This window comes from Pelophylax lessonae (genome assembly GCF_965119305.1).
Source record: "Pelophylax lessonae genome assembly, chromosome: 8".
Taxonomy (NCBI): Eukaryota; Metazoa; Chordata; class Amphibia; order Anura; family Ranidae; genus Pelophylax; species Pelophylax lessonae.
In genome coordinates this window covers 146,197,572-146,224,034 of record NC_138775.1, presented here as the reverse complement: position 1 = coordinate 146,224,034, position 26,463 = coordinate 146,197,572, and the positions used below count along the sequence as shown (strand labels likewise).

The window sequence follows — 26,463 nt, the reverse complement described above, 5'->3', positions numbered from 1 at the left end:
AAGGTCAAGTTCACACCCACACTAAAGCAGTGAGAGCAGTGCAATGCTATGCCATTAATTTTCAAAGGCATCTCAATGCACTTGGACAGAGCAGCCCAATGCGCATGTACTTTAGCATGCATCACACAGATGTAAACCAAATGTGCATTGTGCTGCACTGTACAGTCAGTATGGTAAAACCTACATTGTGGTGCATTTTTATGGGTCTTCTCTCATCTAGTCATCAGTAATTCAGACTGTGAACTGTAATGTTGTTACCAACTGAAGGGCAGTAGAAAGCAGATCTGTCAGATGTTGTAAAAATGTTTATTCTTGCAGGGGTAAAGCAGCAGAGGGACTGAGCTATGCAAGTGTGCAATGTGTGCAAACATCCAAGACCATTATAGCTACTGTGCATGGCATTGAGTTTTACATGACTCTGCTATCTCTGCCCTTAAACTGGCCATATGCCAGTACATTTTCCTTATACTTAGAAAATTTCCAATTTCAGAACATTTGTTTGTGTTTCTAGTAATTAGTGGCATCAAATCGATGTTCGTTTTTTGGCCATAGTGATGGGAAGATTCAGAGGAGCAGGATGGAAACTTTTTTATGAAAAAACAAAATGATATCAAAACAATCTAGATGAAATCAAGGGCTTTTACATGAAATAATTTAACTTAGAGTTAGCAAGAAAGAATGTTCTAAGGAACAATTTTTATTAAAACATATAGACAGAAATCTAACTGTATATAGCCAGCTTTAATCGGGGAAGAAGATGTTGACCCTTGGTAATGTCTGAACAGAAAAGTCACTGGCCTTTTAGAAATATAGGAAGAAGGCTTTCTTATGAGTACTGTGGTCTCTTTGAGAAGAAATAAATACTTAGAAGTGTGACACATTACTTATCAGGCATGTACTTAATCTCATACTTGATGTTAGATTGAGTTGAGTCAGTTTTTCCAAAACATCTTTTGGTTTATGACTAAGTTAAGAAAGTTTAGTACAAGGACAAATTACATTTGTTTTGTATTGCAATTTTCTTAGCTTAGCTTAGCCATAGACCAACAGACTTTTGCTCCTTTCACTTAATATTTGCTACACTTAACCTTTCCCAAATTATTGAAATCATACTCTTATGAGAATTATTGCAAACAGTAGCAGGATGTGATGTCAGCACTTCATATGGCAATTTTTTTATCTAGCTAGAAGGATAACAGATGGCATTTTTCTAAATTGTGCCGTAGTTTATGCATAATAAGCAAATGTTAACCTCTGCATGGGGTAAAAATCAAAACCTTCTGCCCTGGATTCCATGACAGACTACTGTAAACTCAGTATGGTTCTGTTAAAACAGATTTTCCTTTAATTTGCCCTTCATTCTTGTCACCTTTGTATATCATGGGAACCAGCATTCCTACAAAAGCCTCAGTAGTTCATCTGAATCAATGGTTTGCAGAACAGTTTTACATGTTTCCAAAATGCTGACTTCAGCATCCCCATTTCCCTTTAGCAGACTGGGAATACCCTGCATTTTAGCTCAGTGTGTGGTTAACCAATTCATAAACATTGCCAGATTTTTAGAAGACAATAGTGAGATCCAAGTGTTTTCTAAAAACCATTGAAGCCAATGATTGTTTCCTAAGTCAGCGCAATATCCAAAAATGCTTTACCTCCAAGGAGAAAATGATATGGTGCCTTAATAAAGGAAAACAAGTTTGGTTTGGTCTTTAATTTGAGGAGAAATGCTTACTGAATAGTAATGATATTACACAGAAAGGATTTATAAAACTTCATACATTGTAATTATTTCTTCAAACATCTCATTTGTGCACAACATAAATGGTTCCATTATATTGTACAGTTACTGTATATGAATCATTTCAAACTCAAGCAGATTTTAATCGGTTACGTTGCCGAACAGTTCAGAGCTTTAACTCTGCATTCCTCAAACCTATGCTTAACCTCCCTGGCGGTATGATTATGTCAGGAATTACATACCAAAAGCGGTACAATTCTTTTCATGGAAATTTGGCGTTATGTATTATAGGCCTACAATTCTTAGTAATTACTGACTTAAACCTGACCAAAACAAGAGTCTAGTAGACATCCCAGATGTGATAAATTTGAAACACAAACATGTGAATTATAATCGAATCAATAATATTATTTTATTATTTAATATATAATATATATAATAAAATTATATTATTGATTAGATTATAATTCATGCATTATATATTATATATAGATATATGTGTGTGTGCATATATATATATATATATACATATATATATATATATATGCATATATATATATATACCGGTGTATATATATATATATATATATATATGCATATATATATATATATATATATATATATATATATATATATATATAATACAAAATGTGTTTTGTGTTTTGTGCAACGTTTTTTTTTTTTTAATTTCCCTCCCTAGTTCCGCTCCCATGCAGCATTGCTGCTGCAGGGAACGGAACTAGGAAGTGATCAGAGCGACGGAGACCGACGGAGGAGCGGCGGGACTCTCGGCTGGCGGTCACAGCAATGAGAGATCATCGCTGGATCGCCAGGATAAGGTAAGAGAACACCGCTGCGCTCTCTGCAATCCACCCCGAGCGTGACTCGGGGTTACCGCTCCTGATATGAAAAACCAACCCCGAGTCACGCTCGGGATTACCGCTAAGGAGGTTAAAGCTGAACTCAGGGCCCGATAAGGAATTGCATAGTGCATGGCTTCTGGGAATGCTAAACCAGAATTAGGCCTCATTCAGGGGGGTGCTGACATCCCTACCCTGCAATTAGGTGTCTTGTTTATATGGCTTCAGGTGCCAGGTGCTGCATGCAGGCAACCCATTCATATCTATTGGGATGCTGCGGCTGCATGGACATCCCAATTTGGCAGTAGTGTGGGTAAGTGGACATGAACACAGACAGTCTACTTTCAGTACTGTTCACCCAAACAGCTGTCAAATTGTGACAAGCAGCTGTGTCCGTGCAGTCTCTGCATCCCAATAGGTATGAATGGGCTGCCTGCATGCAGCATAACTAAGCTGCATAAACTAGGCATTCATTTCACAGGCAATTGATTTCAGCATCTATCTGAGCGAGGCCATACAGCAATATGTAGTAGTTTTGGAAGTATAAGTATAAATTAGATTTATTCTTACATCTTTTTCCCCTTAATTTCTTTACATTTTTCTACTATCTTTCCTGCATTTTGTTGATAAACTAAATCTAACTACAATATTGAATGGCATGCATTTTTTAATGGCAATGATCATTCTTTTTCACAGCTGCTGGGCGATTATGACAAGGTTAAAGCCATATCCGAAGGAACTAACTGCAAGTGCAAGTGTGTTGTGAAGCCACTGAACAGAGACTCATGCCAAAGAAATAAGAACAGTCCTCCAGTGGCAGAAGATTACTATACTGTGGAGACTATAACTTCTGGACCAGACTGTAAATGTGCGTGTGTAGCACCACCGTCTGCTCTAAACCCTTGCGAGGGAGATTTTCGTCTAAGGAAATTACAAGAAGTAGAGAAAAATGGTTTCAAGGTAGTTGTTCTATACTAATACATACTTGTTCTACTTCTTACTCTATGACTTACAGTTTAACCATATGGTTCATATGTTCAGCATTAGAGTTTATGTTTCCTGAAATGCACATTTCTTCACAAAAACCCTGGGGCCAATTTACAAAATTCTATAGAACTCTTAGGGAATATTTCAGAGCTTTGAGATATTAAGTCAGAATTTCCCAAGGCTCTGAGATAATCCAAATTCAGAGACAGTCAATAACATGGCTATGAATTATCTTGAGAGGCCACATTGGCAGTAAATCAAGCCCAGTATCACAGAATTCAGAGATAATGGGCCTGATTTACTAAGGGAAATGAACAAGATCACTCTTCTTGAATTATGGGCTTACTTGAGCACGCAGAAGTCCATGCAGAGCAAACATGATGCCTGGACACAGACTGTCTAAATCCAGGGCTGATCATCTGCAAGTAATTGCTGCATTTTCAATTATATTAGAATGGCTGTGAAAAACTTCATGCGCTGTCACCCTCCCATTGCTTTAAATTGGGCTTCCCAACTGCAGGAAAACCCTGTTGAGTCTCCCTGGGAAATCATAGTCAGCTACATACACAAGGGTGAATGAGGCCTTCAAGTTTTTGGTGTTATAAAAACACACTTTAGATACCAAGTTTTTCTGTTCATACTTATGAAACCAGGTTTAGCATAGGGTTTACAGTTCTTAAGCATCTAGGAATTTAACTAATTTCTACATAAACACTTCTCTGAGATTACAAATCAGAAATTTGAGATATTATCTAAGATTTCAAACTTTCCTCAAATTTTACCTAAAGTGGTTGTAAACCCCATTCATGCAATTTGACCTAGGCACATATATCAGTAGTGTTTACTTATCTATCTAAAACTCTAAGTGCTGGAGCCCTGCTGCTCCATTCCTCTGTTATCAGCATGATAACTTCTGACAAGCTCTCTGACACATGAGATAAAATCATCTGGAAATTTGTGTCTGGGAGGGTGCTTAGAGGGAGATTAGCAGAGAGCTTGTCTATTCACACTGCAGCTCTGCATGTTTCTTCATTCCCCTGCCTATGTGTAGGGGGTGTATGCCTTTCCTCCAATCAGCTCACACACAGTGTAAGCCAAGACTCCACACTCACTGCTGGAACAGGAAGAAAGATTTTTATCACGATCTGTACTTTCTAACGAGTGTAGAAAGCTGAAGACAGCAGATATACATAAAAAACCTTATGTGGGAGGATGTGTTTCATCTTTATGTATCATCTCAGACTGTTCATTTCACAGGGTATATGTGAAAATGTACATACACTTTAAGAATTCTGACATGACATTTGAATGCTCTAAAACATTACCTTAAAAGTTCTACTTTAGATTCCTTACTATCTCACTGCAATATTATCTTAAAATCCTAGCATACTGTAACGCTCCTGCGTTTTCTGAAACAAGATGGATTTGCAGCTGCAGAAAAACTCCACTCAGTAGTCATGTAGAGATACGTTGAAATACCAATTCCAACTCCAAAGACTCATCACTGTGGTCTGTCTGATTCAGCATACAAATATACACACTCAATAAGATGTTCCTGGAGTGATAGATGTATATAGCAGTATAGTGGTGATGAGTTGAAGAGACAGGTATGAACAGTGACAAATAGGTGAACAGCACTTGAGAGAAATTTTCATGAGAGTATAGATGGTAACAGGTAGGATGCAGATAGGTTAGCAATCATGTATGGTAGTAGGTGGTAGGACAGCAGATGACATACAGGAGAGACTAACCCAGTGCAAGGATAGATGTTAGTAGGCTCAAGAGCTAGCAATCTAAAACAACAGTGCAGATGATAGTTACAGTCCTTAATATGCAGAGCTAGATAGTGTAAGCTTAGTAGGAAGGTTATGGAGGATTCCCCTGCGGGGTACTTATCACTAATAGCAAGCAGTAGTAGAAAGGTTTGGTATGAGCGAGTGATCCGGTAGCGGGATACAGGGATCAGCAGCGAGGTTCCGACAGCGAGGTACGCTTGTAAGTATATGAGCTTCAAGGCAGGTTGAAGAGTGAAGAGTGAAAGCAGCATGCCGGGAGTGATCGGGTGGCGAGACACAGGATCAGATATGGAACAAGTTCAGGTAGCGAGATACAGGAACGAGTAACATCTGGTATGCTGACTTCAGACAGGGACGATCCAACCATGACGGTTGAACAAACATGTGAGTGAGAACGCCGGCGGTTGAAATAGCCGCTCTGCGGCGCTCAGTGATGACAGCATCGGTCTTAAAGGTGTATGCGCACCTACCAGAAGAGAATGGTGGGACGCATACACTGAAGTGGAAAGTGGAATAAGGGTACCAGAGGTACCAGAACATTACAGTACCCCCCCCCCTTAAGGCCGGCTCCGGAAGGCCTCTAGAACTGGTTTTTCCGGGTATTTCGCGTGAAAATTGCGAATCAGCCTAGGGGCATGTATATCAGAGGTATCCAGCCAGGTGTCGTCTTGGGGCCCATAGTTCTTCCATCGTACTAGATATTGGAGTCTTCTTCTGTGGATACGAGAATCCAGAATCTCCTTTATCTCATATTCTTCTCCGCCTTCAACTTGTACAGGAGGTGGAGGTGGGATGGTAGGCCTTATTCCTTGGTCAGGAACATGGGGCTTCAGTAGCGACACATGGAAGATGGGATGTATCTTGAGGTCTGTTGGTAATGTGAGCTGTACTGCAGCTTTTCCAATAAGTTTCCTGATTGGGAAGGGTCCCAAGAATAGAGGCCCAAGCTTTTTGCTAGGGATCTTTAATCTTAAGTTTTTTGTTGATAGCCAAACGAGGTCCCCAATAGCATACTGAGGAGAAGGTCTTCTACGAAGGTCATAGTATTTTTTTTGTTGACTATGAGCGTGTGAGATGGTAGTATTAAGTAAACCCAGAGAGTCTTTTATTTGGGTAAGATAGTCTGAGGCTACTGGGTTACTTGATGGAAGGATGCGTGGTGGAAGAATAGTGGGATGAAACCCATAGTTCAAGTAGAACGGACTCTGTTTGGTCGTACTGTGGGTTGCGTTGTTGTAGGCAAATTCTGCCAGAGGGAGGAGATCCACCCAATCATCCTGTAGGTATGATGTATAGCAACGTAAATATTGCTCGATGCACTGGTTGACTCTTTCAGTCTGTCCGTTGGTCTGAGGATGGTAGGGAGAAGTGAGCTTTCGCTCAATTCGTAGTATGTGGCATAGTTCTTGCCAAAACTTGGAGATGAATTGTGATCCACGGTCAGACAAAAGAGTTTTTGGAATACCATGTAACTTAAAGACATGTTTCATCAGTAGTTCCGCTGTTTGTTTGGACGAAGGTAGTCTGCGAATAGCAACGAAATGTGCCATCTTTGTCAGATGGTCCACTGACACTAAAATGGTATTAAATCCTTTGGAAGGTGGTAGTTCTACTATAAAGTCCAAGGACACAACTTCCCATGGAGTCTGGGGTATTGGTAGACTGCATAGTAGACCGGATGGTTTTGTAGTGTCAATTTTGGACCTGGCACAGACGTTGCATGAAGAGACAAATTTTTGTATAGATGTCTTCATATCAGGCCACCAAAACTGCCTGGTAAGCAAATTAAGGGTCTTTGTCATACCCATATGTCCTGCCATAGGCACATCATGTGACAATTCCAAGATCTTGGTGCGCATAGTAGGGGGTATGTAGAGTTTGTCGTTGTAGTAGAGGAAGCCTTCTGCATCAGCAGTTAGTTGTGGTGGAGGTGAATCCAAACCTATACTGTGCAGAATCTCTTCCTTCAAGGAACGGACAACCCCAATAATACGCTTGTAGGGTATTATAGGAACGGAAGGGATTTCGGAGCAATTATCTTCAGTTAATCGTGATAGCGCATCCGCTTTTTTATTCTTGTCTGCAGGTGTGTAGGTCACTAGGAAGTTAAATCTTAGGAAGAATAGTGACCATCGTACCTGCCGGTGGGAGAGGGTTTTGTTAGTCTGAAGATATTGAAGATTTTTATGGTCTGTATATATGAGTATTGGTAATTGGGTGCCTTCAAGTAGATGTCGCCAATTCTCCAGAGCCAGTTTTATAGCAAGCAGTTCCTTTTCACCCACTGGGTAATTCACCTCTGGGCTGCTTAGAGATTTAGAGAAGAAGGTGACTGGATGGAGTGGTGAAGTATTCGTTGGTCGTTGGGAGAGTACTGCTCCTAATGCCATATTTGACGCATCTACTTCCAGAATGTATTGGAGGGATGGGTCTGGATAGCGTAGTATGGGAGCAGAGGTAAAGCTTGTTTTTAACAAGCGAAAAGCTTCATTTGCTTCATCTGACCATTTAAATGGTTTCTTAATACTTGTGAGTTGTGTGAGAGGTCTCACAATGGCAGAGAAGTTCTTGATGAACTTCCTATAGAAGTTTGAAAATCCAAGGAATCGCTGTAGTGCTTTGCGGGTGGTTGGTATAGGCCAATCCTGAATACAGGATATCTTACTCATATCCATCTTGATTCCTGTTTTGGATATGATGTATCCTAGGAATAATACTTCTTCTTTATGAAATAAGCATTTTTTTAGTTTCACGTATAGATTGTGTGTGAGTAATCTGGATAACACAAGTCTTACATGTTTTATATGTTCAGACAAGGATCGTGAATAAATAAGTATATCGTCCAGATATACCACAACACAGACATCAAGTAAGTCTCTAAGGATATCGTTTATGAATCGTTGGAAGGCTGCGGGAGCGTTACATAGCCCAAATGGCATTACAAGATATTCGAACAATCCGTATCTGGTTCTGAATGCCGTCTTCCACTCATCCCCATCACGGATTCGGATCAGATTGTATGCTCCTTTCAGGTCCAATTTTGAAAAGTAGGTAGCTCCACGCACTTGTTCAATGAGTTCAGGGATAAGCGGTAGAGGATAACGATCTTTTACTGTAATGGCGTTCAATTGCCTATAGTCGATAATAGGCCTGAGACTTGAGTCTTTATTGCGGACAAAAAAAAAGTCCTGCAGCTGTGGAAGAAGTGGAAGGTCTAATAAAACCTTTTGTCAAATTCTCATCCAAGTATTCCTTGAGATGGGAAAGTTCATCCTGCGAAAGAGGATAAACATGACCAAAAGGCAATTTAGAATTAGGGAGTAGATCAATAGTACAATCATAATCCCTATGGGGAGGCAGTATTTGAGCATTTTTCTCAAGAAAAACTTCGGACAGATCCTGATAGCATAGTGGTGCAATCTCATCTGACACCACAGACAGGATCTTTCCATAAGACGGGAGGTTACACGTACTCTCGCAATAGTAAGAGAGGAAGGTTAGGGTCCGTTTCTTCCAATCTATGGTTGGTTGATGGGAAAGTGGGGCGAAGACAATAGGTCGAAGGTAGTGGTCTCCGTATGAGACTCGTTAGTGGTGACTAGGAGTGCTTGTGTCTGATTAGTGATTGGGCCAGAAGATAACGGAATACCGTTAATAAGACTCACAGAGACAGGCTTAGGTTTTGAAATAATAGGTACTTTATTTAAAGTAGCAAAACGTATATCGATATAATTTCCGCAAGATCCTGTGTCGATCATGGCCTTAGTGGTAATCCTAGTCTGGTCCCACTGCAATGTCAAACGAACAAAAAGATAAGGGTTAGTAAATGAAGTTGTCAATCCCCCTAGGAGGACATGTGAACACTCACCCTCTTTTTTGCGGACAAGGGGACAGACGCTTATCATGTGATCCGGGGATGCGCAGTACAAGCAAAGATTCCTGGATCGTCTCCTGGCTCTTTCAGCAGTTGATAAAGGTGGGCGTATGGTTCCTACCTCCATAGGAGTAGGGTCAACGGCCGAAATCCGAGAAGGACTGGACAATGGCATTCCCATTTTTTCAGCCTTTCTTTCTCGCAGCCTCCTGTCTATGTTGATACTGAGTTGTATCAAGGCATCCAGGGTGTCCGGTAAATCCGCTCGGGCGAGCTCGTCTTTAACGGCTTCTGATAGGCCGAGTCTAAATTGAGTTCTTAGAGATGTATCATTCCACCCTGAATCAAGGGTCCATCTTTTGAACTCTGCTACAAAGTCTTCTACAGGTCTCCTACCTTGTTTCAAGGACCTCAATTGAATATCGGCAGTACTCTGCCTATTGGGGTCATCATATAGACTAGCGAGTTCCGCTAGGAATAAAGCATAGGAGTTGAGAAGCTGATCATTTTTCTCAAAAAGAGAGTCTGCCCAGGCCCGTGGATCACCCGTTAGGTATGAAATAATAGTACAGACTTTGATATGATCAGTAAGGTAGGTACGAGGTTTTAGCAAGAAAAGTAACTGACAGGCGTTTTTGAATTCACAAAATTTTTTGCGATCACCTGTAAACACTAGAGGAGGATTTATTTTGGGTTCAGGGGGCTGAGCAGCGGCAAGTTGTGATAGACGGGTTACCTGCTGCTTCAGAGCCTGATTGTCTTCTTTTAATTCAGTAAGAGCGTGTATTAACGCAGTCACTTGTTGTTTTAATTGTGTCACTTGAGTGGGTAAATCTGCTGAATCCATTTTAGGTTCGTTCAATCTGTAACGCTCCTGCATTTTCTGAAACAAGATGGATTTGCAGCTGCAGAAAAACTCCACTCAGTAGTCATGTAGAGATACGTTGAAATACCAATTCCAACTCCCAAGACTCATCACTGTGGTCTGTCTGATTCAGCATACAAATATACACACTCAATAAGATGTTCCTGGAGTGATAGATGTATATAGCAGTATAGTGGTGATGAGTTGAAGAGACAGGTATGAACAGTGACAAATAGGTGAACAGCACTTGAGAGAAATGTTCATGAGAGTATAGATGGTAACAGGTAGGATGCAGATAGGTTAGCAATCATGTATGGTAGTAGGTGGTAGGACAGCAGATGACATACAGGAGAGACTAACCCAGTGCAAGGATAGATGTTAGTAGGCTCAAGAGCTAGCAATTAGTGATGTCGCGAACCTAAAATTCGCGGTTCGCGAACGGCGAACGCGAACATCGGCAAATGTTCGCGAACCGGCGAACCGGGCGAACCGCCATAGACTTCAATAGGCAGGCGAATTTTAAAACACACAGGGACTCTTTCTGGCCACAATAGTGATGGAAAAGTTGTTTCAAGGGGACTAACACCTGGACTGTGGCATGCCGGAGAGGGATCACGCAAAAAAAAGTTCTTAATAATTATAATTTTTTGATAGAGAGCCAATTATTGGAAAAATTAAAAAAAAATAAAAATAAAAAATTTCTTTGGATTTAGCATCTGGGGGGTCTAAAAAGTGTACCTGTGAAGTTTCAGCTCTGTAGCATGTCCAGAACCCCTAAAAAACAGCATTTTTCTTATATTTTCAGGAATATGGCTTCTCTGCGGCTGGCTTTTTCTCTTGCAGGCATTTAGCGGGCATTTTTTTAGGCAGGCATGTCATTTTTTGTATTTAGTGTCTGGGGGGTCTAAAAAGTGTACCTGTCAATTTTCAGCTCTGTAGCATGTCCAGAACCCCTAAAAAACAGCATTTTTCTTATATTTTCAGGAATATGGCTTCTCTGCGGCTGGCTTTTTCTCTTGCAGGCATTTAGCGGGCATTTTTTTAGGCAGGCATGTCATTTTTTGTATTTAGTGTCTGGGGGGTCACAAAAGTGTACCTGTCAAGTTTCAGCTCTGTAGCATGTCCAGAACCCCTAAAAAACAGCATTTTTCTTATATTTTCAGGAATATGGCTTCTCTGCGGCTGGCTTTTTCTCTTGCAGGCATTTAGCGGGCATTTTTTTAGGCAGGCATGTCATTTTTTGTATTTAGTGTCTGGGGGGTCTAAAAAGTGTACCTGTCAAGTTTCAGCTCTGTAGCATGTCCAGAACCCCTAAAAAACAGCATTTTTCTTATATTTTCAGGAATACGGCTTCTCTGCGGCTGTCTTTTTCTCTTGCAGGCATTTATCGGGCATTTTTTTAGGCAGGCATGTCATTTTTTGTATTTAGTGTCTGGGGGGTCACAAAAGTGTACCTGTCAAGTTTCAGCTCTGTAGCATGTCCAGAACCCCTAAAAAACAGCATTTTTCTTATATTTTCAGGAATACGGCTTCTCTGCGGCTGTCTTTTTCTCTTGCAGGCATTTATCGGGCATTTTTTTAGGCAGGCATGTCATTTTTTGTATTTAGTGTCTGGGGGGTCTAAAAAGTGTACCTGTCAAGTTTCAGCTCTGTAGCATGTCCAGAACCCCTAAAAAACAGCATTTTTCTTATATTTTCAGGAATACGGCTTCTCTGCGGCTGTCTTTTTCTCTTGCAGGCATTTATCGGGCATTTTTTTAGGCAGGCATGTCATTTTTTGTATTTAGTGTCTGGGGGGTCACAAAAGTGTACCTGTCAAGTTTCAGCTCTGTAGCATGTCCAGAACCCCTAAAAAACAGCATTTTTCTTATATTTTCAGGAATACGGCTTCTCTGCGGCTGTCTTTTTCTCTTGCAGGCATTTATCGGGCATTTTTTTAGGCAGGCATGTCATTTTTTGTATTTAGTGTCTGGGGGGTCACAAAAGTGTACCTGTCAAGTTTCAGCTCTGTAGCATGTCCAGAACCCCTAAAAAACAGCATTTTTCTTATATTTTCAGGAATACGGCTTCTCTGCGGCTGGCTTTTTCTCTTGCAGGCATTTATCGGGCATTTTTTTAGGCAGGCATGTCATTTTTTGTATTTAGTGTCTGGGGGGTCACAAAAGTGTACCTGTCAAGTTTCAGCTCTGTAGCATGTCCAGAACCCCTAAAAAACAGCATTTTTCTTATATTTTCAGGAATACGGCTTCTCTGCGGCTGTCTTTTTCTCTTGCAGGCATTTATCGGGCATTTTTTTAGGCAGGCATGTCATTTTTTGTATTTAGTGTCTGGGGGGTCACAAAAGTGTACCTGTCAAGTTTCAGCTCTGTAGCATGTCCAGAACCCCTAAAAAACAGCATTTTTCTTATATTTTCAGGAATACGGCTTCTCTGCGGCTGTCTTTTTCTCTTGCAGGCATTTATCGGGCATTTTTTTAGGCAGGCATGTCATTTTTTGTATTTAGTGTCTGGGGGGTCACAAAAGTGTACCTGTCAAGTTTCAGCTCTGTAGCATGTCCAGAACCCCTAAAAAACAGCATTTTTCTTATATTTTCAGGAATACGGCTTCTCTGCGGCTGTCTTTTTCTCTTGCAGGCATTTATCGGGCATTTTTTTAGGCAGGCATGTCATTTTTTGTATTTAGTGTCTGGGGGGTCACAAAAGTGTACCTGTCAAGTTTCAGCTCTGTAGCATGTCCAGAACCCCTAAAAAACAGCATTTTTCTTATATTTTCAGGAATACGGCTTCTCTGCGGCTGTCTTTTTCTCTTGCAGGCATTTATCGGGCATTTTTTTAGGCAGGCATGTCATTTTTTGTATTTAGTGTCTGGGGGGTCACAAAAGTGTACCTGTCAAGTTTCAGCTCTGTAGCATGTCCAGAACCCCTAAAAAACAGCATTTTTCTTATATTTTCAGGAATACGGCTTCTCTGCAGCTGGCTTTTTCTCTTGCAGGCATTTATCGGGCATTTTTTTAGGCAGGCATGTCATTTTTTGTATTTAGTGTCTGGGGGGTCTAAAAAGTGTACCTGTCAAGTTTCAGCTCTGTAGTATGTCCACAACCCAAAAAAAACAGCATTTTTCTTATGATTTTTAGTAGAAAACTAATGCAGTGTCTTTCCAGCTGTCTTTTTTTCTTTCTGGCAAGCTGAAATATGATATGCCAAGGCAAACATGCCTATCAGTTGAGCTATGACACAGACAACACTGCACACATGGGGAAATATGTAAAACAAAAAACAGGAAAAGGAAATTAGGTGACGGTCACAAAACATGATATTGTGATTGGCCAAATAAAAAGTCACCTCGCGATGAGGTCGCGCCAAAGTCGCGCTAAGTCGCGCCAAAGTCGCACTGGAAGCGACGCTACTTTAGTGGTAGCGGCAGTGTAAACCAGCACTAAAACATCCAGTGTGTGAATACGATCAGGTATGATGTTTTATCGGTCAAGTAGTGTAAGGGTTACGCCCGTCGCCCGCTTCACAGTGACAGACCAAACTCTGACAGACCAAACTCCCCGTTTAACAGTCAGTCAGTCCATTTGCACAACCGCAAACTCCCAATTTGCACAAGGTTGGATACCAAGCTAGCCATGTCCCGTTCCTTGTCCTCACTGACATCATTGAAGGTCTCTTCCTCCACCCAGCCACATACAACACCAAGGGTCCCCGAAAGGTGAGAACAAGCCCCCTGGGACGCCTGCTGTGGCTGGTATTCCACCTCCTCAAAGCCACCTTCCTCCTCTGACTTCTCTTCTTCAGACTCCTCTCTCTGCGTTGCCACAGGTCCAGCAATTGACAACGACAAGGCTGCTTCTGGTGGTGATGAGGACCACAACTCTTCCTCTTCATGCTCATCTACAGCCTGATCCAGTACTCTTCGCAGGGCACGCTCCAGAAAAAACGCATATGGGATGAGGTCGATGATGTTGCCTTGGGTTTGACTGACCACCAGGGTTGTCATCTCTGCAAAAGGACGCATGAGCCTACAGCCATTGTTCATGAGCATTCAGTAACGCGGCCAAAAAATACCCAGCTCCGCAGAAAGAATGAAAGAAAATGAATGTTTTTTTTTATGAAAAATTATCCTGCGGATCGCTTTTGGTCTGTACACAATGAAGCAACGACCTTATCATCTGGGGTGTGCCAACACAATCCTAGAGGTGATCGCTTCATTGTGATACGCAAGCCCCTTCACCACGACAAGGTAACGATCACGAAGGGGAATTGACACATGTATGTGCCTTTTTTTTTGTTTTTTGTTTTTTTGCAGCCACAGTGTAGCACCAGAGGCCAGAAAAATTAGGCATGTACACATGCATGAAAAAGTAGGTATTGTTGCAGCCGCTGCTGTAGCAGCGGCCTGAAAAATTGAGGTTTTAAGGCAGAAAGTGCACTAAAACATTGCTGCTTGAACCGTAGTTGGTGGCGGAGACGTCACGTAAGTCATCCGGCATGCAGAGAATGATTATATACAGCAGCGTGTGGACCATTTTTAGGCCAAGGCATCTCAGTCATCACCAGGCCTTTTTTAGTCAAATGCATCCCCCACTGTCAGTCCCTTCGGGATCCATGCCTCATTCATCTTAATAAACGTGAGGTAATCAAGACTTTTTTGACCTAGGCGACTTCTCTTCTCAGTGACAATACCTCCTGCTGCGCTGAAGGTCCTTTCTGACAGCACACTTGAAGCGGGGCAGGCCAGAAGTTCAATGGCAAACTGGGATAGCTCAGGCCACAGGTCAAGCCTGCACACCCAGTAGTCAAGGGGTTCATCGCTCCTCAGAGTGTCGATATCTGCAGTTAAGGCAAGGTAGTCTGCTACCTGTCGGTCGAGTCGTTCTCTGAGGGTGGACCCCGAAGGGCTGTGGCGATGCATAGGACTAAAAAAGCTCCGCATGTCCTCCATCAACAAGACGTCTGTAAAGCGTCCTGTCCTTGCCGGCGTGGTTGTGGTGGTAGGAGGAGGATTACTTTCACCTCTTCCCCTGTTGGATTCCCGTTGTGCTGTGACATCACCCTTATACGCTGTGTAGAGCATAGTTTTTAACTTATTTTGTAGCTGCTGCATCCTTTGCGACTGCCGGTAATTGGGTAACATGTCACAGACTTTCTGCTTATACCGGGGGTCTAGTAGCGTGGCCACCCAGTACAGGTCGTTCTCCTTCAGCCTTTTTATACGAGGGTCTCTCAACAGGCATGACAGCATGAAAGACCCCATTTGCACAAGGTTGGATGCCGAGCTACTCATGTCCAATTCCTCGTCCTCACTGATGTCATTGAAGGTGTGTTCTTCCCCCCAGCCACGTACAACACCACGGGTACCAGATAGGTGACAACTAGCACCCTGGGATGCCTGCTGTGGTTGGTGTTCCTCCTCCTCAAAGCCACATTCCTCCTCTGACTCCTCTTCCTCACACTCCTCTTCCAGTGTTGCCGCAGGTCCAGCAATCGATGGTAAGGCTGTTTCTGGTGGTGGTGATGGTGACCACAACTCTTCCTCTTCCTCTTCACGCTCATCTACGGCCTGATCCAGCATTCTTCGCAGGGCACGCTCCAGGAAAAAAACATATGGGATGATGTCGCTGATGGTGCCTTCAGTGCGACTCACTAGGTTTGTCACCTCCTCAAAAGGACGCATGAGCCTACAGGCATTGCGCATGAGCGTCCAGTAGCGTGGCAAAAAAATACCCAGCTCCGCAGAGGCTGTCCTAGCACCCCGGTCATACAAATACTCGTTGACCGCTTTTTCTTGTTGGAGCAGGCGGTCGAACATTAGCAGCGTTGAATTCCAACGTGTCGGGCTGTCGCAAATCAAGCGCCTCACTGGCATGTTGTTTCGCCGCTGAATATCTGCAAAGTGCGCCATGGCCGTGTAGGAACGCCTGAAATGGCCACACACCTTCCTGGCCTGCTTGAGGACGTCCTGTAAGCCTGGATACTTCTGCACAAAACGTTGCACAATCAGATTCAACACATGTGCCATGCACGGCACATGTGTCAACTTGCCCAAATTCAATGCCGCCAACAAATTGCTCCCGTTGTCACACACCACTTTGCCGATCTCCAGTTGGTGCGGGGTCAGCCACTGATCCACCTGTGCATTCAGGGCGGACAGTAGTGCTGGTCCGGTGTGACTCTCTGCTTTCAGGCAAGTCAACCCCAAGACAGCGTGACACTGTCGTATCCGGCATGTGGAATAGCCCCTGGGGAGCTGGGGGGGTGCAGTTGGTGTGGAGCAAGACGCAACAGCAGAAGAGGACTCAGCCGAGGAGGTTAGCAAAGAGGATGGAGTAGGAGGAGTAGAGGAGGTGGCAGCAGGCCTGCCTGCAAGTCGTGGCGGTGTCACCAACTCCTCTGCAGCAGAGCCACGCATTCCATGCTTGGCAGCCGCCAGCAGGTTTACCCAATGCGCAGTGTACGTTATATACCTGCCCTGACCGTGCTTTGCAGACCAGCTATCAGTGGTCAGATGGACCCTTGCCCCAACACTGTGTGCCAGACGTGACATGATTTCCTTTTCCACAATAGAGTACAGGTTGGGGATTGCCTTTTGTGAAAAATAATTTCGGCCGGGTACCTTCCACTGCGGTGTCCCAATAGCGACAAATTTTTTGAAGGCCTCAGACTCCACCAGCTTGTATGGTAAAAGCTGGCGGGCTAAGAGTTCCGACAAGCCAGCTGTCAGACGCCGGGCAAGGGGGTGACTCTGCGAGATTGGCTTTTTGCGCTCAAACATTTCCTTCACAGACACCTGACTGTGGGCAGGTGACGAGCAGGAACTGCTGAAGGTGAGAGGCGGAGGGGCGGGTTGTTGATAGGGGGCATGGAGGACAGCAGTGGTTGACGTGGCTGAAGATGCTGGACCAGGAGGAGGATGGTGGCTTTCAGTTTGTGTGCTGCTTTTACTCATGTGTTGATCCCATAGGCGTTTGTGATGTGAGATCATGTGCCTTCGCAAAGCAGTTGTACCTAGGTGGGTGTTGGACTTCCCACGACTCAGTTTCTTTTGGCACAGGTTACAAATGGCATCGCTGATATCAGAGGCAGACACACAAAAAAAATGCCACACTGCTGAGCTTTGCAAGGACGGCATTCTGGTGGTGGCAACAGCTTGCGTTGATTGGCGTGCTGTCTGGCTGACCCCGGGTGCCGAATCTACATGCTGTCTGACTGCGCCACTAGCTCCTTGCGATGACCTCCTCCCCCTGCTTCCAACTCGTCTCCTCCTCCTCTCTGTCTCCCCATCTGAACTTTCCCCCTCTTCTTCTGCTCTTCGAGCAGGCACCCAGGTGACATCCACAGACACATCGTCATCATCAGCCGCTTCACTTGACAACTCAGCAAAGGCAGCAGCAGCAGGTACAACATCATCATCATCACAATGTACGTCCATGTGTATAATGCTGCCTGACTGAGACATATCCCCGTTATCTACATCCTCTGGCACTAATAGTTGCGCATCACTTATTTCTTCAAACTGATGTGAAAATAACTCCTCTGACGGATCAAGTGAAGCGGCTGTGGTGCTAGTGTTGGTGGTGGTGCCGGCGGGCTGGCGAGTGGTAAATTGAGAGGTGCCCGAAGCTGAGCTGGAGGAGAATGGTGCATTAAGGTTCCGAGCGGAAGCTGTAGACGATTGGGTGTCCTGTGTAAGCCAGTCAACTATGGCCTCAGAATTTTTTGAGTTCAGGGTCTGTGGTGGCCTCTGAACACTGGGCATTATTCTAGGGCCTAAGGAAATCACAGCACCACGACCACGACGGCCCTTGCGGGGTGGCCTGCCTCTGCCTGTCATTTTTTTTTTAATGTGTTGTTACTGTTGTACTATGAGTGCAAGCTGCTGTGCCACCTTATATATCAGTGGTGGGTGGGCAGTGGCACAGTACACTCTCTGTGGACCTGACAGCAGTCACTGGCACCCAGGCAACTGCAATTTAAAAAATATATATATTTTTTTTTACTTTGCAAGCTGCTGTGCCACCTTATATATCAGTGGTGGGTGGGCAGTGGCACAGTACACTCTCTGTGGACCTGACAGCAGTCACTGGCACCCAGACAACTGCAATTTAAAAAATATATATATATTTTTTTACTTTGCAAGCTGCTGTGCCACCTTATATATCAGTGGTGGGTGTGCAGTGGCACAGTACACTCTCTGTGGACCTGACAGCAGTCACTGGCACCCAGGCAACTGCAATTTAAAAAAATATATATATATATATATATTTTACTTTGCAAGCTGCTGTGCCACCTTATATATCAGTGGTGGGTGGGCAGTGGCACAGTACACTCTCTGTGGACCTGACAGCAGTCACTGGCACCCAGGCAACTGCAATTTAAAAAAATATATATATTTTTTTTACTTTGCAAGCTGCTGTGCCACCTTATATATCAGTGGTGGGTGGGCAGTGGCACAGTACACTCTCTGTGGACCTGACAGCAGTCACTGGCACCCAGGCAACTGCAATTTAAAAAAAAATATATATTTTTTTTACTTTGCAAGCTGCTGTGCCACCTTATATATCAGTGGTGGGTGGGCACACAGTGGCACTGCAGTGGGCACAGTACACTCTGTGGACCTGACAGTCACTGGCAGCCCAGGCAACTGCAATAATAAAAAATATTTTTTTTTTCAATTTATTGCAACAAGATGCTGTGCCAACGTATATATATCAGTGGTGGGCAGTGCACTGCAGTGGGTACAGTGCACTCTGTGGACCTGACACAGCACTCACTGCAATTATGACAGAGGAAAAAAAAATATTTTTTAAAATGCCAGGTACTGTGCCTGTGCCACCCGAAATGAGTGTGGTGTGCACACAGTACAGTCTGTGGTAGGTCTGTGGCCTCTCACACACAGCGGGCAGGCAACTGCAGTGTACAATAGATATATATATATATATATATATATATATATAAAAAGAAAAAAATCTATTACCTTACCAGCCCTTGAAAGGGCTTTTGGGGACACTGTATATATATATATATATGTATATATATAAATAAAAAAATCCTCAATTACCAGCCCTTAAAAGGGCTTTTGGGGACACTAGATAGATATAGATATATATATATATATATATGAAGAAACAACTCAATTACCAGCCCTTAAAAGGGCTTTTGGGGACGCTAGGTATATATATATATATATATATATAAAAAAAAAAAAAAAAAACACAAATACCAGCCCTTAGAAGGGCTTTTTGGGGTGCTGATATTACAGCAGTAGTGGACCAAGAACACTGCAAGACCAGGAACACTGACTAACTGTCCCTAGCTTAACAGCAGCAGCAGCAGCAGCAGCTCTCCCTACTCTCACTACACACACTGCTTCAGAATGATCTAAGATGGATGCTGCCCTTGCTTATTTATAGGAGGTGGGAGGGTGTGGGAGGGAGGTACGCTGATTGGCTGGAAATGTGTCTGCTGACTGTAAAGTTCAGGGTCAAAGTTTGCCTCAATGATGTCTTATGGGGGGCGGACCGAACATCGCATATGTTCGCCGGCAGCGGCGAACGCGAACATGCTAAGTTCGCCGGGAACTGTTCGCCGGCGAACAGTTCTATACATCTCTACTAGCAATCTAAAACAACAGTGCAGATGATAGTTACAGTCCTTAATATGCAGAGCTAGATAGTGTAAGCTTAGTAGGAAGGTTATGGAGGATTCCCCTGCGGGGTACTTATCACTAATAGCAAGCAGTAGTAGAGAGGTTCGGTATGAGCGAGTGATCCGGTAGCGGGATACAGGGATTAGCAGCGAGGTTCCGACAGCGAGGTACGCTTGTAAGCATATGAGCTTCAAGGCGGGTTGAAGAGTGAAAGCAACATGCCGGGAGTGATCGGGTGGCGAGACACAGGATCAGATATGGAACAAGTTCAGGTAGCGAGATACAGGAACGAGTAACATCTGGTATGCTGACTTCAGACAGGGACGATCCAACCATGACGGTTGAACGAACATGTGAGTGAGAACGCCGGCGGTTGAAATAGCCGCTCTGCGGCGCTCAGTGATGACAGCATCGGTCTTAAAGGTGTATGCGCACCTACCAGAAGAGAATGGTGGGGCGCATACATTGAAGTGGAAAGTGGAATAAGGGTACCAGAGGTACCAGAACATTACACATACAAACTCAGTGCTCTGAGATAATATTTTAAGCATTCTAACCTTTGGCTCTGAGGAAGAGGGAAACCTTGAGTTCAAACTTGTGATGTGGATACTCCTGCATGGACTCAAGCAGATGAATTTAATGTTATGCTATGATCCAAGCATTATTTGTTAGTATGATACTTACCTCTGCTTTACCTATTAAAGACATGTATTGAGGATAATGCGCTAGGCTTACACGCCCTCTGTTTTCTTCTATGTTACCAATAGTTATATTTGTATAGATAATCCAATTATTATCTTGGGCAATTAGTAATACTGCATAAATCTAAAAAAAATGTAAATGAACCCTCGCTTAGGATATTTTGTGTTTCCTCAATATGTGCTCTATTTATATGTGAATAAAAATGTGATAGAAATGTGGGCTGCTGCTGATAAAAAGGGAGATCCCTTGATAATGGTATACTGCATATATATCAGCTCTGCTACCAGCGCTGATATATATACAGTATACCAATACTGCATAAATGATTATTTTTCTTTACTGCACTAAAAAAAAGTGTACAAATCACCAAGGAATTAGTTCAGAGATTAGTTGTAAATGCAATGTATTAATTCCATAGTACTCTTTTCCTTTTTGGAGGAAATTGGCATTTATAAACAATAAAAAAATTCAAGTTTCTAGATATTTTTTTCGTATTGTTTTTGACATTCTTTTTGATAGTAGCTTTTCCCTCAAAAATGTAAACATTAAACATTTTAGGAGCACATTTTAAAGAGTGACAACATTTGTTTCTCTGTCCCTTAGCTATCAACCATTATAGAAATGCTGGAAGGGGCTTTCTATGGATTAGATCTACTGAAGTTGCATGGTGTGACTACAAAAATGATTGGCCGTATTGAGAAACTTGAAGAGGTAAGCTTTTAGATCTACGATTTCAAAGTCCATTTTTTGCTTTCTAAATTAAGGAATAAATTAGATTATTGATAAAAAATATTGATAGTTTGTAATGTCTGTTGTGTACATTAAATTATGTAAAAAAAGATTCCAAAATATTTTGTTACATACAAAAGGATGTGAGTGGATCGCCAATGTATGTTTATATTTTCTAAGAGACCGTAGTTCATTACAGTAGAACTAAATGGATTAGACATATATGTTGCTATTATGGAAATTATGGTTTTGGAAAGTGTATTCAATTCTATTATTTTTCTTTTTTTTTTTATTGAGTTAACGTCATCATGTTACATAATAAGAGCTACGCTGTTAGGGTTAAGCAATAATATAATAAGACAAACTGTAAAAGCAGCTTTCAAGTTTACAAACCAGTTGTAGTAACCAGTTGGACAGGGATTGGGAGATTGGAGACTCCCAGTTGTTCAGACAGGAAAACCAAGTTTAGGTGTACAGTGAGGAAACCAGAAGCAAAGGCTAGAGATATACGCTAGGGGTGGATAGCCAGAGAGGGCAGTTTTGCGTCTAAATTGGCTTTTCAGCTTATAGTAACACACAGACAAAGAAACAGTCACAGGAAGTAAAAGATCCAGGACCCAGGATCAGAGCTAGGAGGTTGCAAGTCACACAGCTTCTGACTGGACATATTTTCAGTGAAGTTAATTTGTCATGAGGGACAAAACCATAACTGGTAGTAAATCACAATAATTCTATAAGATACGTTTCCTATATATGTGGAGAGACATGGTCATTTGATTGTATTGTGTATTCACTGATCCTTATCAGGATTTAATTTTTCCTGGATTACTTGATCAGAACTGTAGTACAATATTAGTCTTGGAATAACTAACTATATTAACAATCTATATTTCTGCAGGTTATTTCTAAAAATATCACAAAAATGGAAGAAAAAACGAAAGACACAGAGGACAAAATTCAAACTGAGGCAAGCAAGAAAAATGAATATAATAGTACAAAAACTAGAGACGAAGAGCTTGACAGCATTGGAAAAATTCTTCAAAGAGATGCAGCTGCAGCCTACACTGATGCACATGTAAGTCTATACCTTCACATACTCTTCACCATTAAATTCAACGCTTTGCAGATAAATTTGCAATATGTCTCAGCAATGGCTCTCAGTAGTCCTCCCATATCCAAAACAAAAAAAATCTTTGACTTAAACACTGTAAAGTAAAATGTGGCTCTGTCTTAGTGAATTTGTCATTTTATGTCTAAAGCTGGCCTTAGATGTGTCCGTTTTTTTGTTCAACCTGCAGGTTGAATGAAAAGAAACTAGGCTGATTCCCCCATTCACACATTTAAGGTGGATGGGGGAATCCTTCCCTCCGTATCTTTGTATTCTGACTACCCCACCTTCAGAATACACATATCAGCGCTGCAGTCTATAACCTGCAACCGTTGATTTAGCTAAAATTTTCCAAAAGGCGGTTGAATAGAAATCAAACAGTATATTGACTTCTGTTCAACCACAGCGGTCTTACATGAATCAAAATCCAGACGGTCCCTGCAGAAATAGTTTAATTTCAATCCATGTATGGCTAGCTTAAGAGGGAGGGAAGCTTATAACTCCATGTAGTCTCAAGCTGAACACAATAATGATTTTGGTAAGGTGAAGATAGCACAGAAAAATTGAGCTATTCTAATACAGCTCCTTTGCGTGCCTTAAGCACAATACTTTGTAAAGAGTAAATAAATGTTAGAAGCTGTGCCCAAAAAATTGATGGCTGAAGGAAAAGGGCTAGTCACCATAATTAAACTGTCTGTTTGACACTGTGTACCAGAGCTGGCCCCTTACTATGAGAGACACTCAACCGATCCAGGGTTTCAGGAGGGAACTCTTTATTACTACATATGCACAAGCTTACACTGCAGGGATCGTTGGCAATTGGTGAGTGCTGATGTCCTCATTAGGTTTGTACAGCTGATATCTAGCTGACACTGCTAAGGTTTTCTGCGTCTCACCGTGTTCAGAACAAAACACTGTGTAGTTTTTTGCTACTTGCTCTATTTGCTGTATCATACTGGTGTATGAGTGATCCCGGGTTGTGTGTTTTTTAGCGGCAATGTTGTCATATTAACCCTTCTGCGTAGTCTGCTCTTATCATTATCTGTGTTTGATTTTACATATTATGCAACAATAAAGATTGTTTTACAATAGGTCACCACGTTCTGCCTAACTCCCTTCCTCCACTAAAGAACTCCTTTGAGTTTCTGTTCCCCATTTCCTTTTCAGCTACTGTCTGTGTTCTGGAGTTTGAAGGGCTAGGCGCCACCTTCATTAGATGAGTCGGTTTCCTAATTTTGCTCGCAGTGTTACTACCCAGCAACGTGATCCTGGTGTGCCGTATTCTCTTTCTAGTCACCATAATTACCTGGTCTCCTTGTAGGTTATCCTTTGCCAATGCTGGCTTACTATGACTTGTTCTGCAATGTGTCTCTGTGTGGAGGTGGCTGTTTTGGTAGCAGCAGGGTTTTACTTGCTTGTCAGAGCCTCCAGCAAGGAAAACAGTGAACAGCGCAGTAATAGGAAACTGACGAAATGTAATCAATGCTTGACCAGCTTTATAAAGTAATTTGAGAAGCACAATGTAGGACAAATAGATATGTGCTTACCATACCATAAAAAAAAAAAAAATAACACTGAAATTTTGAGATGTACTTGAGGGTCTTATTGATATTCTATGACAGTCCTCCTGACCCTTGTAAGTCTTAAGCTGGCCATAGATATGTATAATTTTTAATTAAAATTCTTAGGAAAAGAATGTTCAGAGTATGTATGTCAAACGTTGTTACTCATTTACATTCTTCAACAAAATAAAATACTTGAGAAGAAAAGAATGTTCAAAGAATGTTTGTTCATTTTTCCAATTATTAGGGGGTCAAACTGATGTTCTTTTTTGAATGCAGTGACAAGAAAATTAGAAGAAGCTGGATGGAAACATTTTCTCAAACTATGTGGCTTTCGTTCGGTAAAGTCTATTCATTCCAAAATCAAATGTTAAAAGCAAACAAAATCTTTCGAAACAACATTCACGTGTTTCTAACTTTTCTAAGGCTTTTACTAAGAATTTTAGTTTGAAATTCTATCCATCTATGGCCAGCTTTACAATTGAAATATCTTTTATTGATTACTACATGAAAACCAACCAAATATTGCAGCACTATGAAATATGGACGAGATTACTGCATGTAATGGTAGTTAATGGGAGATAATGTCAAAATGTTAAATTCTCATACCTTAAAGATAAGAATACCTTGTTTAGTTTATATATATATAGGACCACTATAGCATCAATGGGCCCCTACTTCTTTTTATTCTGACTTTTCTTCATCCACACAAAAGCAAGAACTAAATTCCTTGTGATCAAACGGTGGCTACGCTCATTAAATATTTATTTCTGTAACCTAATGAATTAATATTTTTTAACAAAGCTCATTTTTGCATTCTGTTTTTAGTTTATTAACTCATGTTTGCTGAGGCATGGATAATTTGAAGGGGAAGGGGAATCATTTGCTAGTTTTGGAATAGGGGCTTGATGTGATGGTAAATGGAATAGATATCCTATATAAATAGCCAGAAAATATTTGCAGAGTAGATAATAAAAGAAATAATGACCACATGCATCTTCATTTTGTAATTCTCTTTAACCAGTTGCAGACTCTGGATGTACTAGACATGCCCAAAAAAATGTCATCAGTGTACACAGGGCATATCTAGTATGTACAGTCCTTCTGCCCTGCTGCCAGGATTTTCCCTGTCCCAGTATACAGCAATTCAGTTCTGATTAATCACAGCTGCATTGCCGAGTACACAGAGAAGGTCCCGGCAACAGGAGCTGTAAAAAAAAAAAAAAAGCACTGGTATGATTAGTGCACGGATGGGGAATATCACCTTGTGTGTATATGTTGTTTTTAAAAAAAAAAAAAAGCAGTCTGGCAATGTTTATTAACAACATTGCTCAGCCATGAAGACAGAAAGATGCAATGAAACCTTGTTTCATTTTGCAACTTTCTGTTTATTCATATACAGATCAAAAGGATGAACTTCCATCTGTAGATGAAGTCAGTTAAAACAACCTGATAAGTAAAAAAAAAAAATAATGAATCTAATCCGCCCTTAATTAACTCCTTATTCCCCTTCACCATTAAAGTATAATTTTCCTGGTGATTTTTTTTCTATTTATTAACTAATATTTCAACTTTTTTCTATTTTTGTTTGTTTTGCATATTAATATTTTTACACCTTTTACATATATTTACATGTATCACACTGAAAAAAGCGCAAAATTAAAAAAAAAACTCCCTTTAATTCATTTGTAAATAACTTTGCAATGATTTGTAATAGGATCATAATTTTAGTGTTGTTTTAAACAGGACAAATTACAGAATAAAATGCACACTTTTTATGTACAGTAACACTATTTATTCTTAAACTAGTACTGTTTAAAATAAGAAAAAGTGCCTTTTGTTTAGCTTTATTACATTTTATTGTCTAAGGATTGCGAAAAAAATCATTGTTGCAGGATAATATTCACGAAAAGAAAGCCTTGTTTGTCCTAAAAGAGAAACAATATATGTATTATATTGTTATCTAAAGTAATGACGAAATTGAATAAACAGACTCATAGCAGAAATTTGAAAATGGCTCTGGTCCATAAGGGGTGAACAGGTGTGAGAGCTGAAGTGGTTAAGCTTGGATTTTATGTATGCTTTTAAATGCTATGTAAAATAAATCAAGTACAAACCTATGAACTTGAAATATGATGTGGTATTATTGTTAAAAAAACGAATTATTTTATGCATATATTATGGCTGTACTGTACAGAGTAGAAAGTTACATGTCTACAGATTAGGACTGGCAACACAAATGTGGACTGTGATGGATAATGGAATTCTATGTTTTACTGATATGGAGGGGTCATAAAAGTTCTGCATCTTAGGGCTTGAGATGTGAGGTTATCAAGGGCATCAGTGTGGTGCTATGGCCAAAAAGTGTGAAACAACTGAATTAAATTAATTAGAAAATAAATAAACAAAAGTGTAGTTCAAATTAAATTTAAATAAGTTCTACATTATATAAAGTGTGGGATGTGTAACCAAATTCCTAGTGTTGTAAACAATCGTGACTTTTCCAGCAAAAGAAATATGTCACATGCAATTAAATTGTTAAATGCAAAACTCAAAATACTAGCACCACAAAAAAATTTGTAATAAAAATAAAT

The 26,463-nt window shown here is 41.4% G+C and overlaps 1 protein-coding gene across 1 annotated transcript in view; it reads left to right on the top strand.

Annotated features, from left to right (window-relative positions):
• OLFML2B (olfactomedin like 2B) overlaps positions 1–26,463 on the top strand; it is a 286,090-nt gene that overhangs the window by 124,523 nt on the left and 135,104 nt on the right. Inside the window, exons 2-4 of the mRNA XM_082266660.1 lie at positions 3,295–3,558; positions 21,074–21,181; positions 22,098–22,274. Of these exons, the coding sequence (XP_082122786.1) occupies positions 3,295–3,558; positions 21,074–21,181; positions 22,098–22,274 (549 nt within the window). The remainder of the gene's footprint in view (positions 1–3,294; positions 3,559–21,073; positions 21,182–22,097; positions 22,275–26,463) is intronic.